At 40.1% G+C, this 17,666-nt stretch overlaps 1 protein-coding gene across 4 annotated transcripts in view; it reads right to left on the bottom strand.

Annotated features, from left to right (window-relative positions):
- Window positions 1-17,666, bottom strand: part of scaper (S-phase cyclin A-associated protein in the ER) — a 294,594-nt gene that overhangs the window by 223,408 nt on the left and 53,520 nt on the right. For 3 of the 4 annotated variants that reach the window (XM_041178256.1, XM_041178255.1, XM_041178258.1), the window contains exons 7-10: window positions 16,327-16,481; window positions 9,984-10,252; window positions 5,170-5,214; window positions 4,780-5,004 (exon numbers count right to left, since the gene is read on the bottom strand). In XM_041178256.1, the coding sequence (XP_041034190.1) occupies window positions 4,780-5,004; window positions 5,170-5,214; window positions 9,984-10,252; window positions 16,327-16,481 (694 nt within the window). The remainder of the gene's footprint in view (window positions 1-4,779; window positions 5,005-5,169; window positions 5,215-9,983; window positions 10,253-16,326; window positions 16,482-17,666) is intronic. The other variant, XM_041178257.1, reaches the window with a different exon arrangement.

Here is a 17,666-nt window from a genome sequence, read left to right as displayed (position 1 = left end):
GACATATCAGAATGTGCCCACGATAGACTGAAAGTCAGATATGTTACATTCAATAAATAGTCTCAACATGTTTCAAAAGAAATCCAAAAGTTTTTTCTACAACAAATACAAGATAATCTCATCACCAGTGGTGTTACAGAAATCTTCCCATGAAAACTCTGAGTTGCAAGGACCACAGGAAAGAACAGCTTATACCATTCTTTACTATGAGATGAGCAACTTTTCAACACATCCCCACTAATCCAATGTCCTGTTATACTAATGCTCACTGCAAAGCATTCTGGAATTAATTGCATGTAACTAGCCTAACTGATAACCAACATTTATGCTCACTACAGTGACATTTTCAAAAAGTATTAAGAAAAGGGAAACATGAAAATTTATTAGATAAAGACTATTTATATAGCACCTTTCATGACCACATAAAATCCCAAAGCACTTCCCAGCCAATGTAGTACTTTTGAAGCGTAGTCACTGTTATATTATAGTATAGCAAACGAAGCAGCCAATTTGTGCACAACAGACTCCCACAAACAGCAATGTGATAATGACCAGATTTCTGACGTTGATTGAGAGGGATACCCCTCCCCGCTCTTCTTCAGAAAAGTGGCCCAAGAGATCTTTTACATCCACTTATGGGGATAAAGGGGGTCTAGGTTTAATGTCCCATCCAAAAACGGCTACTCCAACAGTAAGTACCGCACCGCCTCTACAGCTCCCATGGTACTGTGAATGGATAATGGGAGAAAGTTCTGCTCTATTATCAAGACAGCCGTCAGTCTGTCATGTGCTTACCAGAAAGTCTAAGCACAAAGCTTATTATCTGAAGCCACCCAAATGTTTTTTTCTACTTTCATTACAGAGGGAGCTCCCATCAGCCTTTTTATCTGTGCTTCAATAACAGTCTCGTATGACAATTAAGTGGCAATTAATCTTTATATTTTAAACAGGCCTTCATATTTTAGGACAGGTATTAACAATTGCACTTCGAAGGGATTGAGAGTCAAAATTCTTGGTATTTAGCTTTCATTAACCCATTAATTAACAATCCTCTGAAGAGCCAATTAATGATCAAAGGTGCACCAATTACAGACCTTAAAAGATACAAATCAAGGACAAATGCGACACAATAATATTTAAAGGTCACCATTTTATTGCTCAGTGCAGTTTCTATTTGACTTAGTCCTCAGGAACTTGGCTCAATTCAAGGTATGTTACAACAGTTCAGCAATAAACTGCATGAATCCCGCACAAGGCAATAAAACATACCTGTCCACTGAACAGAGACCTAAAAAATGAGGTGTTCTATTAATAGCCAGGAGGCTTTCATTTTGCCAAATACCAGAGGGCTTATAAAAATTTAAAAATACCGTCTCCATCTTTTCTTGCAACTCTGCCTTGATTTCTCTGCAACTAGTTATTTGTCTCCCTTCTGTGTATTTGTACAAGCAGTTTAAAATTAAAATATATTTGTCCCTCTGGCACTGGGGTTTGCATCTGTCTCCATCTCTAACCCTTACTGCCCTCACGATTTTGTTTTGGTTTATCTTTCCCTCTATGATCTTATAAGGGCTCTAAACCCTTTCTCTTCCCCTGAGAAGATGGGTTTCAGACTATTCAGATGGTGGCAACATGTGGTGCGTTCCCCATTTTACTGAAAATTAAATAAAAAATCCATAAGTGCTTCAATAAATAATTCACAAGGTTTAAGGATTAGCTTCTCCTATCACCAATTAGTCCATCTGCTATTTTTCTGCAAACTCTTGGTTCATGAACCAATCAGATCACATGCAAGTATCAAAGTCTGGTCTATTCGTTCCTGGTGGGTGTCGTTCTCGCTTGATCAAAAGAAGTTAAAAATGACATCTGCAAGAAGAGGATGGGGCATCACCTGGTGAGACCCCTGGACGATTTTAATTGCAGATTTAAAATCAACCCTCAAAAGTTAAAGGTTGTTTTGTGAGGTGGATTCTGACCATGGCTGATCATTTTAATTGCAGACTGTCATCTTAAACCAGAGGGTTTAAAAACTTTTTAACCAAATCAAGACAAATTCAGCGCTACTTATTTGGTTAAATATTTGGCAAGTGGCTCAATTGACAAAGAAAATCAGCCTGTTCTGATTGGTTACAAGTAACAAAAAGCAACTTGAGATATATAGCGTTCTCTTTATCCTTAAATCATGAAGAGTTTAGTGAGCATTTATGCAATACCTTTCTAATTTACGCAAGTATACTTTTTATATATTCAGTAGAGAAAGTTTGCCAATTAAGGAATCCAAATGAAAAGTTAGACCCAACACATTAACCTCTCTTTTTCTTTCGGGAATTTAATAGATGGATGTGGGTTTCCAAAAGTTTCAAGTTATACCTCAATTCAGCAGCGTCACTTTTTTATTTTACCACTTCAACTTTTATCTGAATAATTCCCACAAGTTGCAATTTTGTCTGTTATTTGTTGTCAATTACACTCTTCTCTTTTCCACTGTTACCTATCAAATTCCTCATAATTTTCCTGTCTTTGCACCAATGCAGAAATTTTAATTAACCACACTTTTACAATACTGCCCTCTGTGTTACACACACGCACACACGCACGATAAAACAGTTCAAGAGCACCAATCCGGAGTACAGGATTTGATAGGTTGATTTTGGATCAATGTCTTCTAAATTCCTTTTAGTTTTTGTTGATGACACGAGGTGGTCTTCCAGCACTTTCAGTATTTAGTTCACTGGTTGAGAACTTGCTTTTCAATGTCTCTAACAGTGTTTTCCCATTTTCCTTTTAGCAGGGGTTTCCTCAGAGGGAAAACAGGTTATAGAGGTATGAGGAAAAGAGAATTTAGATGTTTCCTCTTTGCAGGCCAAGAGATTCCAGCTGCACTGCTCTCACACAAAACTCTGGTCATCTGTTCGGGAGCAAATTAAAATGCTATTGCCAGGCAGCTCTCTTGGTCCAGGGCTCCTTTCCAGCACCATCCTGTCTTTCATGGCACTCTCTGTTCCAGGACTGCAACATTGTATATCTCTCTCATCCACTTCCAATGGATATGTCTTTCAAAATGCAGCCATTGTAATTTTAAGCCACATTCCAACAGAAAATAAAAAGATATGTTCTTTACAACAGTCCAGCAGAAATAAAAAGATATGCTCCTTCCATGAGGTTAATCAATATATACCATTTGCCCAAATTCACATTATGCATCTGGTACTCTCTCCATAGGCCTTTGGAGAATGCTGTGAAGTGTGCATGCTCGGAGTGCTAGGGTTAAACACAAATGCACAGCTTCAGAATTTAAATTCAAAGCATTGCAAGCCTGAGAATCAATAAGTTGGGAGGCAATTCAACCTAGTGCTTCATCAGTGACCTTCCCTCTATCATAAGGTCAGAAGTGGAGATGTTTGCAGATGATTGCACAATGTTCAACACCATTTGCAACTCCTCAGATACTGAAGCAGTCCATGCCTATATGCAGCAAGACCTGGACAACATTCATGCCATACGAGTGCCAGGCAATGACCGTCTCCAACAAGAGAGAATCTAACCATCTCCCCTTGGCATTCAATGGCATTACCATCGCTGAATCCCCCACTATAAACATCCTGGGGGTTACCATTGAACTGCCATATAAATACTGGGAGCTACAAAAGCAGGTCAGAGACTAGGAATCCTGTGGCGAGGAACTCACCTCCAGACTCCACAAGGCATGTCCACCATCTACAAGGCACAAGTCAGGAGTGTGATGGAATACTCTTCACTTGCCTGAACGAGTGCAGCTCCAACAACACTGAAGAAGCTCAACACCATCCAGTACAAAGCAGCCCACTTGATTGGCATCCCATCCACCACCTTCAACATCCACTTCCTCCAGCACTGACACACAGTGGCAGCAGTGTGTACCATCTAATAGATGCATTGTAGTAACTCATCAAGGTTCCTTCGACAGCACCTTCAAAATCTATGAACTCTCCCACCTCGAAGCTCCCCTCCAAGCCACACAACATCCTGAATTGGAATTATATCACCGTTCCTTCATTGAACTCCCTTCCTAACAGCACTGAGTGTTCCTACACTACGTGGGCTGCAGCAATTCAAGGCCGTGGCTCACCATCCCCCTCTCAAAGTCAATTAGGGATGGGCAATAAATGCTGGCCCAGGCAGTGATGACCACATGCCATGAAAGAATAAAAAATAATTGCATGTCACAATAAGCTTTGGAAAGGTTATTACAGCAAAATAGCCCATAAACTGAGAAAAAGCTTCCTGTTGATTTCAATGCTGTTTATCTGTGTGACACAAGAATCCACCATTGCCCCTTTCCTATTTTTTTCTCATCCACATGCTACCCTCAGTTACATCAACTGCAGGCAAAGGGTTAGATGATACCCATGTACACTGCTGATATCCAGTTCTCTCTCCACTACTTCTCTCTTCTAAGTGGTAGTACTTTTCTCTCTCAAGTCTGAAGATGGTAGATCAAAAATCTGAAGAGAAGCAGGCACCAATGTATCCCCCTGTGGATTCTTTTCATTATGCATAGATTGTTAATTTGAATGCACCATATCTTTAAGTTGATATGCTCTATCAACATGAATCTAGTGAAGAGAAGAAGAGAAAACTGAAAGTAGTGTTTTCTGCAACCACAGTTTTGTACCGAGGAGAAATACTTAGAATTACAGAACTCTGTAAACCAGCCTATGTTGAAAACTAGCAATCAGTTGTCCTGGTCAATATTATTCTATGCAAGCAACATACTACACTTAATGTTTTATTACTCACGTTTGAAAGCTCACTGGAGAGATCCACGTCAGGTCCCAGTCTGGGAGTATCTGACGGAGTTGGTTCTTGCACAGAAATGACAGGTATCACTTCCACCTTTACATCCTCTGACAGACAGTCTACATCTCTTTCGTTCTCAATAGTGTCTGTATCTTGCTGCCAAGACTTGTCTTGCAAAGGCACATTATCAGGCTGCGCTGGATCCACAGACATGTTTGCTGTGTGCTAATGTAACATAATGCTTATTAACAAGATGTTTCAATGGCTCTGCAATTATTCAAAATGCTGCTATTGATTAAAATACAAAGCTCTTTTGGCCGAACTCTCCTGAGTTAAAGCTGTACAAAGACAATTTGGATTCCAATTAGATACTAATTAGATTAGACGCACCTTGTAAGTAGGAGATTTTGTTGCAGGCTGTAAAGGAGAAGGCAGCTGTAGAGGAAAGTGCTTACATGTAAAATAATACCTCTTCATATTACAGAGCCATTTATAGTTGAATTAGAACATCCTGATGTGGAATATACCCTTTTTACATGGCACGGTGGATTTGTAAGCACTGGTGGAAGCATACAATTGACCACTGGTGCATAGTTTGGTCACAGATCTTTCAGACTGCTGAGGAGGATAAACACAGGCGGGCTGAAGGAAAATCACATGGAACTATTTGCATTTCTACAGCATATTGAGCATAAAACACCCCAAAGCACTTCACAAAGCACATCAAAACAAAATGGATGCAGAGTCAAAGGAGGGATTGGGAGGGGTGACTAAAAACTTGTTTAAAGATTTGGGTTTTAAGGAGAGTTTTGAAGAAGGTGAAGAGACAGAGAGATTGCAGGAGAGATATACAGAGCAAAAACAAAAATACCTGGAAAAACTCAGCAAGTCTGGCAGCATCTGCGGAGAGGAACACAGTTAACGTTTCGAGTCCCAATGACCCTTCAACAGAACTAAGTAAAAATAGAAGAGAGGTGAAATATAAGCTGGTTTAAGGGGGGCTGGGACAAGTAGAGCCAGTGATAGGTGGAGATAACCAAAAGATGTCACAGACAAAAGGACAAAGGTGTTGAAGGTGGCGATATTATCTAAGGAATGTGATAATTAAGGGTAGAAAGCAGGACAAGCAAGGTACAGATAGATAAAAACAAAAAAACCGCGGATGCTGGAAATCCAAAACAAAAACAGAATTACCTGGAAAAACTCAGCAGGTCTGGCAGCATCGGCGGAGAAGAAAAGAGTTGACATTTCGAGTCCTCATGACCCTTCGACAGAACTTGAGTTCGAGTCCAAGAAAGAGCTGAAATATAAGCTGGTTTAAGGTGTGTGCGTGGGGGGCGGAGAGATAGAGAGACAGAGAGGTGGAGGGGGGGGGTGTGGTTGTAGGGACAAACAAGCAGTGATAGAAGCAGATCATCAAAAGATGTCAACGACAATAGTACAATAGAACACATAGGTGTTAAAGTTAAAGTTGGTGATATTATCTAAACGAATGTGCTAATTAAGAATGGATGGTAGGGCACTCAAGGTATAGCTCTAGTGGGGTTTTTTTTATAATGGAAATAGGTGGGAAAAGGAAAATCTTTATAATTTATTGGGGGAAAAAAGGGGGGGGGTAATCGGAAAGGGGGTAGGGATGGAGGAAAGAGTTCATGATCTAAAATTGTTGAACTCAATATTAAGTCCAGAAGGCTGTAAAGTGCCTAGTCGGAAGATGAGGTGCTGTTCCTCCAGTTTGCGTTGAGCTTCACTGGAACAATGCAGTAGGCCAAGGACGGACATGTGGGCACGACAACAGGGTGGAATGTTGAAATGGCAAGTGATAGGGAGGTCTGGGTCATGCTTGCAGACAGACCGACGGTGTTCTGCAAAGCGGTCACCCAGTCTGCGTTTGGTCTCTCCAATGTAGAGGAAACCGCATTGGGAGTAACGAATGCAGTAGACTAAATTGAGGGAAGTGCAAGTGAAATGCTGCTTCACTTGAAAGGAGTGTTTGGGCCCTTGGACGGTGAGGAGAGGGGAAGTGAAAGGGCAGGTGTTGCACCTTCTGTGGTTGCATGGGAAGATGCCGTGGGAGGGGGGTTGAAGTGTAGGGGGTGATGGAGGAGTGGACCAGGGTGTCCCGGAGGGAACGATCCTTGCAGAATGCCACCAGGGGGCTGAGGGGAAGATGTGTTTGGTGGTGGCATCATGCTGGAGTTGGCGGAAATGGCGGAGGATGGTCCTTTGAATGCTGAGGCTGTTGGGGTGATACGTGAGGCTTTTATCTTAGAGATATACAGAGCTTGGGCTGCTAATTACTGAACAGGATGAGTGCTCGGCCTTCCTGCTTACAACCAGAAAGCCAACAACCAACCCATTCTTTCAAAGGAAACACTAGAAATGGGATGTCCAAACTGCAACCTATAGGGCTCACACTGCCCAAAAGCCCTCACAATCCAGCCTCTGAAGCCTTGTTGATGCCATCTTATATATGCTTATTTGCCAGATTGTGCTGTTTGAATTTTGAGTGAGGGAGTTTGGCAAAGACTGAACTAGTGCTGTTGCATAAATGTAAAATCAGAACACCGAAACAATAATCAAAATTTACAAATAAATGCAAACTTTCTATGTAACCCTGAGGCTCTATGACAAACATCAAATGGGCCAAAAAGCTGAATGCACCAGCATTAATCGTATCTAGGAAGTAACTGGTTAAATGAGAACATTTCTTTTGTAGATGTATCCTGTTTATCAGGTTTTCATTGTAAACAGAATTTCATGAGAGACACATGACTGCAATTGAGAGTTATAACAATAAACCTGAGAGTTAAAGGTAACAACAGTGTATTATAAAGCATAAAGTCAAAGGAAATATTGCACACTTGAGAATATTCTGAAATTTGAGCAGTAGCTCTACAACCTAACAATTACAGCCAATATTAACTCGGCTCAGGAGTACTAAGAGTACAAACCTGCCTTGTGATTTTTTTTGTAGCCATTATTCACTGACATCCATTGTTCAATGCTGAATTACTATGAAATATTGCTATCTAGTTTTTCACTAAATTTGTGCTTATCAAGGTGAGGTATATCAGTGCTGAGGTATGGAACACTTTCCATCTTGAACATCCAGTGTCAGCATCATGCACTCTCAGATCATTAATTTCAACACGTTCAAAATTTTAGCCCCAGGAGTGGGATATCATTAAAATCATTGTGTCGTCCAACCATTCAGTAGCTAAAGGTTGTGTGCCAACACATGCACTAACTCTGGAAACAAACTGTCCTCTGAAGCAATTCACTGAGAGAAGGGGAAACTTTAAGAGCCAAGAATTTAAACATTCATAATATCCAACATAAAATGTCAATTTAATATAAATGCATAGTCTCTTGGGCTCTTGGAATGTTCCCCATTTCTGAATTACTGATTTATGGTGTATACCAGACACAGAATTTCCCATCAGTGCAGGCTACTTCATAAACCCACAGTAACCATGTTACAGTCCATAATTCTGTTCTGTAAATTCCACTGCACATAAAGGAGATGAGGTTCTCTGAGGTTCCGAGCAAATGAGATGAAATCAGGACAAATCAGAGTAAACCTGCTGTCTCTGGTGCATTTAGAACAGTATACAATATATACAATATACAGTATACAATATATTCAGATACCAAGTACTCAGAGTGCTGCCCAGTGTAGAAATGAGCTGCACATACCAAATAGTGGTGGTAAAATCTCTTCCCTGAGGGGCTGGGCTGAAAGCAATTTTCCTTTTGGATGGTCATTTTTTGTGTGGTGCCAGCCTGGAACTAAGGTTACCTAATCAAAGGGGTAAAATTAAATTGGGCAGGTGGAAACACAGAATCTTAAAAAAGTGTCAATGCAATGCTTGAAATCTGAAAGCAAAACAACATAATTGCATCACTAAATAGTTTTTTTTAAGAACAAGTAACAGGGTTACAACACTGTTGAAACTAAGACCGATTTTGCAAATACGTGGAAGATTAATGCATCTGTAGTCAGCTTTCAACTAGAAAACAGAGCTTTAACTAGACTGATGTATCTCCTAATGCATTCCATTACGCCCATGTCATGTCTCCTTGCCTCCGCTCTCTACTCCTGAAGGAGCATTTTGTTTCTGCCCACTTTTCTTCTCCACGTCTGTCTACTAAACCAAGGTTCAATTTCTCCCTCCTTTTGAGGCTCCACACTTTGCTTCCTGGTCCAAAAGTTTGCTTCTCCCTCTCTAATTGCACCACCAAATGAAAGTTTGTGCCTCAACTTCATAATACTACTTTTCCCTCCCACATGTTCTCCTGAGCCTGATCCCATATTTCTCTCATCCTCTGAGGTTCCCCATTATGCTGCCAAAGGCTTCCTTCATAAATTTATCTTTGCTCTCTTCTAGCATTTGTTTCTGCTGCTGACTCTCCTGAACATGGGCCCCAGCTTTCTTTCCCTTCGTTTAAATCCAACTCCAACTGAGGGCAAGAAGTCGGAGTTTTTTAATTAATTGTACCTGATTCTTCATTCTCTAGTTGCTTATTCATTTAAATTAATTAGTTACTATGCAGACTTTCCACCTATTCCTCGTTCTCCAAAGCCTCTTTTCATTTATTCCTTTGATATTAGCATGTTTATTTCATTTAATTAATTAGCTAGCTATTCAATGTCAATTACTATGTAGACTTGACTGCCCACTAGGAGAAGCAATGTCATCACAGTTGCAAGGAGTACGCAGATGATATGCAAACCCGTACAGACCTCAGTTGTACAATATGTATCACAGGGAACAACTAGTGTGAAAGCAAAGTGATAATTTAAAAATTTTGTTACTACAGAAACTTTCCAAATCTGAAAATTTGCCTTTAGAAGTCCAGTGTAATTATTGGAATTAACAATCACAGTATAACTGAAAAATGAAACCAACTGAGCCTTGATGGGGAAAGAAAATGTGGAACAAGCACTTTCACAAATAAATATCCACTTCTTGTTATTCGTACTGCCTTCCAAGATAATTGTATATTCACTTTATAACCTTAATTCAGATCATTAGATGACATCATGATGATTACAGGGAAGCAAGTGTCAATACAACTTTCTAAAATTCTGCTAACATTTAGCTGTCTCGAGCTTTTTCTTAAACGGCTCACTGTTAACATAAAATATTGCTAAAAGAAGTTTTTACTAGTTTATTTACTTTAATATAGCTAGTACATACCTTAAGGATCTCTACAGAGGTGTCTTCATTCCTGTTGATTAACTTTTCTGGTGTACCTGTCATACTCTCAGAACTGGGGCTGCTTTGTTCAAAGTTTATTTTGCTGTTCTGCGAGACTGAGAGGCCATTTTCCTTATCACTATCATCCTTGAGACTCAGGTACACAATTTCCGAAGTCTTAGCACTGGCATTAGCAGCCATTGTGGCAGAACGCGATCGAGTAGCTCTTCCGCGCTGCACCGTTTCCCATCCTTCAGTATCTTTCCTCTCTGCAGAGAAGCCAGCAAAGAGAACAGATTGGCAAAATGTAGTGTTAACTTAGAGTGGTGTGAACAGTAAAACCGCACCATAGAATGGCAAAGAGTTCTCAATTTCAGCTGTACAGTGGACAGAACTAACAAAATCAAGTTCAGATAGTTATTCACTGAGGTCCAAAACTATCACCAAGGCATTTCTCAAGTCCGTCATTCTTGATTACTCTCTCAGCTACTATGGCACAAGTAATCTAAAAATAGGAGGAAATGACCGATCTGTCGTCTTGTCTACTGCTTGTGTCAATCAAAATCTTTCTGGGAAAGCTTTTCTCATGGTAATTACATTCAAACAAAAAACAAATTGACAATTAAATTGCTGCTACTCAAACTTTCCTAACCTGAAAATTTGCCACTAAAGATTCCGCTTAATTCTTATTATTGAAAACAGGGTATTTTACAAAAATGGTGTTGTCGAGCCTTGTTAGCTGGTAATGGTCAACAGTCTGCTGGTCTAATAGGGAAAGTTAACAGCCAATGTAGCACCAGAACGTCTCAGGTCTGATGGTCAACCAAGCAGCAAAACGTAAACCTGGCTGGCCTGGTTGTGGGATGGAGGGCAGGATCGGACTCAGATGTGATTGTTCCCATGATTAAATAGCTTGGTATTAAAAGGCAAGAATTGGAAGGCTTTACTTGAAGCATCAATACACACACATGCAGGATGCAGAATCAGGGTCAAAATGTCATGGTCCCATCTCTGACTACAGCTCACTTCTAACAAAACAATATACTGGCAGTAAAGCCTCACGATCTTTGCCCTTAATTTTTTAGGTTTACACTAGAAAAGCAAACAGTTGTAATGGTTCCAAAAGACTACAAGTGCTCAGGGAACAAGCGACAGTGCCTAAAGGAGAAAAGGAAAGTGACGGTGCCTAAAGGACAGAAAAAAAGCAAAGTGTCAAAAATAAAATCAACTATTTGGCATTCCAAAATGACACATATCAAGCAGAAGTTATAGTTCTGCATTTGGGATTGTACTATTTCTACAGCTGCTGCATCTATCACAGAAGCTAAACAAAAGAATATCACTTTTCATCATCACCCACAAAACTGTTCTCAAATAACTGATCCTCTGCTATGGTGGGCCTATGACTTCCCCAGCTTCCTTATATGCTTATACAGTAGTCATACATAAGCTATGCACAACTGTAGACATAGCAGATGTTTGTGAACTACCAGTTTTGCCCAGTATGTACTATAAACACATGGAGACCACCCAATTTGAAGATGAAGCTCATTTAAGCATTAGACATCTGCACCATATCAATACTTGTGATTTTGAAATTATGACTTTAAAAACTGAAAGGTTTGCAACAGCCTGGAGGTAAGATTGCAGGGTGAATCACCCTGAGTCATTCTTGTGTTCCCAAGAGTGACAACAAAGGATGGAAGGAGGTCAACCTAAAGGTAGTGAGAAAAGCAAGTTAGGAAAGAGGCTAGAGGTAGACATTTGAACATATTACTACAAAACAAATTTACAAGCTTTTGGGGAGTCAGCCAGAAAAGAGGAGGATTCTGAGACTGGATCTGATCAAGGCAATATTTGATATTGATAATGTAAACATACACACCAGGCAGAACAGTGTAGATAGATAGCTAGTGGAATGGAGAAAGCTTTAAGGGGAATGGAAACAATATTTAAAACATACATCTAGACCTGTTTTGCATTAAAAGGGTGGAATTTAGATAGGTGCTTCCTCTATGGCCAGCAAGCTGGATGATTTTGCTGGTTTGGAAGTTTTGTATGCCACTGCAGGAATACTGCTTAATGTCAGGGCATTCCCAATTAAAAGGACATTTGGGAAATATGGTATTAATTATAAACAGCTATCAATCCACGAACAGTTGCACTCTAGCTGGAAGATCTTTAAATAAATTAGAAGTTTGTGGATGTTTATTTTTCAATGCTAAGGGAAAAAAATTGAATTGTTAGAAATAAATATTCCAGATTGAAGTTTAAGAACCACACTGCAATTGGAAATCTGGTGCAAACACTTCATTCAATACTTCATGGCTCACATTTCCAACACAATTGGTTTACCCGAATCAAAGAATGCACATACACTCGAGAGAAATGTTTCAGGGAATATATCAAGCAGGCAAGTACCATATGGCAACATATGATCTTAGTGTTTTGTAGCCAATTATAACATCTCCTTAAAAGCACTTTAGAGAGCAAATCAATATTTTACGTATGACTAGTTTTGTTTCATTTTGTTGGAATTCCCAAAACATCTCTCGAAGTATCCATACATTTTGTGGGGATTCGTCAGCATGAAATTTTTTTATACTTCTTCAGCGTCCACTGGGTTTGGCTAAACTTAGAGACAAAAATTACCCCCAACCATCCCTGGGTACCTTTCGTCAGCTTTGCTATATCACTCTGGGGAGAGGGATCTCGGAACTGGAGAAGCAAACACCCATCTCCAGCCCCAGTTCCAATCGGTAAATGTGTCAATCAGCATGGTTTTAGCCATCATTCACTTGGCAGCACGCGTTCATTTCAGCCAGAAGGATCTGGGTTATGGCTTCCAACCCTCCTAGGATGATAGGAGTTTTCTGGAAGAGGGCATTTATCCAGGGCTCTGCCTCCAGCAGCCTGGGAGATAAACTGTATAAAGTCCACTCTGCCCCACAACTACAATATCGTCAACTGCTGTTAAAGCCTCAGGTCCAGTGACCTGACCCATCCACTGCCACAGCAAGTCACAACTATATCGAGCACAGTCAGCAGGGGTTGGAGAGTCAGGAAGCTCAAGAATCAGGAAAGATGGAAACTGATGAATGGGGGGGCTCAGGGCAAAGAGATGAAGACAGGGGAATGGGGGCTGGGGTGAGAGATGGAAACTGGTGAACTGAGTACTGAACGGGAGCAGCACTGAGAGAGAGGCAGCTAGTGTAATGATGAGCGAAACCTGGGGACCTTACTGTGGGTAAAGAGTGAAAGATAATTTCCATTGGTGGGCAAATAGAGAACTATGAATTGGAAAACAATTCTTCACTGGAAGAAACAAGGAAGGGAGAAGGGACATTCCTGAACTGTGCTATTAGACTGTGGGATACTTCACCATATTTGATTATTGAGGTAGAGAGAATGGAATTAACATTAGAAAAGGGAAAACATGCAAAGATCTTGTGGAGAGCAGGTGAAATTGAGCTTACAGGAGAGCCCACCAGCCTTCCCAATGTCCTCCTCTAGGTGCTGTAGTCTATATTTCCATCCAAACTCCCCTTTTTTTAGTTCAAGCTTAGGGAGTAGCTTATAAATGTTGTTAATGAGCTAAGTTTAGGGTGGTGTGTCCTGTGAGAACAGCCCCAAACATATAAACAGAAATTCGAACCATCTAATAATCTGGCAGTAAGTGGGAAGGTTTGTTTTTTAAAAAAAGAGGGGGCGAATGTAAAGGGACCTGAAGTTACACAACCCTTCATATTCTGGCATCACAACTGCCTACCGTCGGCAGTTCTAAGATCAAGTTTCTTGGAGAAAAGCTGCTGTAAAAACATTATTTTACCCTTAGCTATCCTGAGCCACACACAATCTCTAAGCAGCTGTCATTCGTTTCACTTCAGAATTTTTGCAGCATCTCTTGTAACTGGTGAAGATATCCAGTTTTGATATAAAGCCTCTTCAGAACTTCACCACAGTATTTCCAATGCTTGCTTCATGAAAGAACTCTTCAGCTTAGTCAGCCTGAAGAGTTTGCTGGTTTAAACAGGATTGTTCACATTTATGCAAGATATGCAGCTGATTCTCAGCAGCTCTATGCTGCATCACAACTATACTTGATGATTAATTTAAAAATAAATAGTTTTATAACATCTGTCAAGTTCAAACAGCAACTGAAGGGGGGAAACATGGGGGGAAAAGAGGGGAAGGTCAATGCAGACAGAGCTCTGCCACCCTGCTCATAGTACTTACTATCATATAATTAGATATTGGCAAATACAAGCACAGTCCTGAATGCAAGGTGTTTGGATTACTAGTACAAAGGCAAGAGGGACTGACTAGCACCATTGCATTTGAGAAAAGATCTCCCAAATTTGTAACAGCAGTATTGTAATGTCATCTTTATCATCTCCATAATCCCCTTGGAATCTCCACATCACACATCACAGGTGGTTGCAGAGACATATGGGCTACCAGCTCCTAAGACCACTAAGGCAACACTCTCAGCTGCCAGCAGGTATGAAAGGAGCAATTCACTCCAAATTCCCAATCCCCATGCTCTAGTGCCCTGGTGCAGCTGAAATTATGAGCTCAGAAGAACAGGGCTGAACCAGTATGCCACCAATATGTGGATGTTCCAACAAACCACCCTCCAACAAGTTTAGCTACGAGTAACATTCCTCCTCTTTCTGAATTCATCTCTCTCTTATAACAACTCCATCAGCACATAATTTGCTTTACTTCTCAAAACAGCAGTGAGAGTAACAATAATAATATTGCTCACTGTGAAGAGGAAGAAATTCTGTCACTGTCTGTCTGCCAGATTAAACTGGTACAGATATAGGTACAGGTTTCCAAACAAAATCCTCACACTACTGGCCACGAGGAGGATCCTAGGGAATTCACAAGCTCATTATATTTCTGTCTGTCATCAGATTTCTGCATTTATCTGTATTTGTTGTTTCTAACGCTACATACTGACAAAAAACTATTCTGCAATGAAAGCACAGTTTTCCCTTTAGATAACTGACCTACCTATCTTTTACAAGTTAGAACAAGGTGCCCACACAGTGTGTCAATATTTGGATGGGCGCCCCCTCTCCGCATACAAAGAAAGATTTGAAAGCACTTGGCTGGATGGAAGCTGAAAGAAATAAAATCTAGTTGCTCACAGTAAAAACAGTAGTCACCAGGACAAAAGTGGGATCCATAAGAACATAAGAAATAGGAGCAGGAGTAGACTATTCGGCCCCTCGAGCCTGCTCCGCTATTCAACAATACCATGGCTGATCATCTTGTGTTTCGATTTCCACATTTCCATTTAACCCCGATTACCTTTGATTCCCTTGCCTAACAAGAATCTATCTGCCTCTGCCTTATAAATATTCAATGACCCCGCTTCTATCACCTTCTGAGGCAGAGTTCCAAGTCGCACAACCTTCAGAGAAAAAAAAATTCTCATCTCTGTCCTAAAAGGGCGACCCCTAATTTTAAAACAGTGGCCCCTAGTTCTGGACTCACCCACAAGAGGAAACGTTCTTTCGACGTCCAACTCGTCAAGACCCCTTCAGGGTCTTAAAAACTTCAATCAAATCGCCCTTAGCTCTTCTAAACTCCAGTGGAAAAAACGTGCAGTCTGTCCAACCTTTCCTCCTAAGACAACCCACTCATTCCAGGTATCAATCTAGTAAACCTCCTTTGAACCGCCTCCAATGCATTTACATCCTTCCTTAAATAAGGATAGCAAAATTGCACACAGTATTCGAGGCACGGTCTCACCAATGCCCTGTATAATTGAAGCACAATATCCTTACTTTCATGTTCAATCCCTCTCGTAATAAAGGATAGCATTCCATTAGCCTTCTTAATTACTTGCTATATCTGCATACTAACTTTTTGTGAACACACTCATTGCCTGATTGAACTATCCGTTGAATGAGAACTTATTTTTGTGTGCGAGTGACACTGACAAAAATGGCAATAAGGGTGTACATATAGACATGAAATGCTGACAACAATTAGTACATTCTTGGAGAACGAGGAGTGAGTGAATCACTTCCTTTCTTTCTGCAGCTGTAGAACAGTTTGGACAACAAACTCAAGTGAAAGGCTTGCACAGAGATGAAAAATCAAAGTCACAAATAAAAGATACTTCACTTTACACTCAAACTCAAAATTTACTCCCTTATCACTCTACAGAATCCATGATTTCATCATTATAAAATATGACTAGCTCTGATGAAAAGTTAACAAGTTGAAACATTAACCCATTTCTCGCTCTACAGACCTGCCACTGACCTGCTGAGTGTTACCAGCATTGTCTTTTTTCATTTTTACATCATAATAAAACATGACTCACCATTTGGGTGCAATCTGATCCGCTGTGAAGACTTTTGACAGTTGCTTCGACTATGTTTTGGAGCCACAGTATTCACCCGATTAGCTTTGACTTTGTCTGCCCAACTGACACCAGATGGGGCAAGACGAGCTGCTACCAGGGCAGTAGGAGCAGCCCTAAATAGAAAATTAAGTAGATTCAGATTCAAACCATGAGAGGAAACAGTCACCGAAGAGGAAACAACTAATGGAGATAAAAAAGAACCTGGACACTATAGCTTCTCATCTTAATACTATAAAGCCGGATTTCCAAACCATCAAATGTCCCTCAAACTTTCACTGCATATAATACACAAGCACTTTCTCATGCGTATTCTAGACAACTGCGTCCAGACTAATCCACAAGAAACTAACTGACAAAATATTTATTTCCCCCAACTAAAAAACATATCTCATTGTTGCTTGTGGAATCTTTCTGTGCACAGATTTGACAGCTGTCTTTGCTGACATTACAACAGTAACAACACCTCATTGCTTTGGATCTTTACACAAGATCAATTAGTTGACATTCCTAGGAAATACATACAGTTCCCATATCATGCTTGGGAAATGCAAACATCATAAAGCTTAACGTATGGCCCCAAATCCTTTACCTGTTCCAAATTATTCTTTTCCCAGGGCCTAAACAGCACTTGAGCCACAATGTAATGGTGTATTGGTGGCATCAAGAGCCATTTATTTCCTGAACAAGTCAGCATTGTGGTGTTCTCACTATTGACCTGCATAGACCTTCCCCAAATATCAAAGAAACTCCACCAGACAGTACTAAAGATGCACTTCACAAATTTCAAATAACTGCACACAGGTTTGTCCTAAAACGTAGAAAAACGTAAAGCATTCTTAGCACTGGCAGTCCAAGATATTCCAGAAATCCTTTACACTTGAATCTAAATTAAGCCTCAGATTAAATTCCAGCTAAAAAACATTTACTTTTATATTTAGAAATTATGTGCATTATGGTCAGAGGTTGAGACTTTTAAAATGCATTCTATTTTTAAAATAAAACAAATAAGTTACAAGATCCAATGGCAAACATAAAATAAGACAGAGGATTTAACATGTCACTGTGTTTAACACTGACTCTACCCTGTGCTAAGTCATCTGTACACTTAAAATGGTGATATGTGCATCTTTGCTGTTCATTAATGTCCAACATAATTTTACTTTTGGACTTTAATGTTGCTCATTAACAATAAAAGCAGAAAAGCAGAACACATAAACCATAACACATTAAATAATGTTTTTCTTTACCTCAGCCGTTCTGTGACACTGGAGTTGAGCTACTGTTTGAACTCCATGTAA

The sequence above is a fragment of the Carcharodon carcharias genome, chromosome 32 (genome assembly GCF_017639515.1).
Source record: "Carcharodon carcharias isolate sCarCar2 chromosome 32, sCarCar2.pri, whole genome shotgun sequence".
NCBI lineage: Eukaryota > Metazoa > Chordata > Chondrichthyes > Lamniformes > Lamnidae > Carcharodon > Carcharodon carcharias.
Note: the sequence above shows the minus strand (reverse complement) of the source record. Positions and strands in the feature narration are given on the sequence as shown.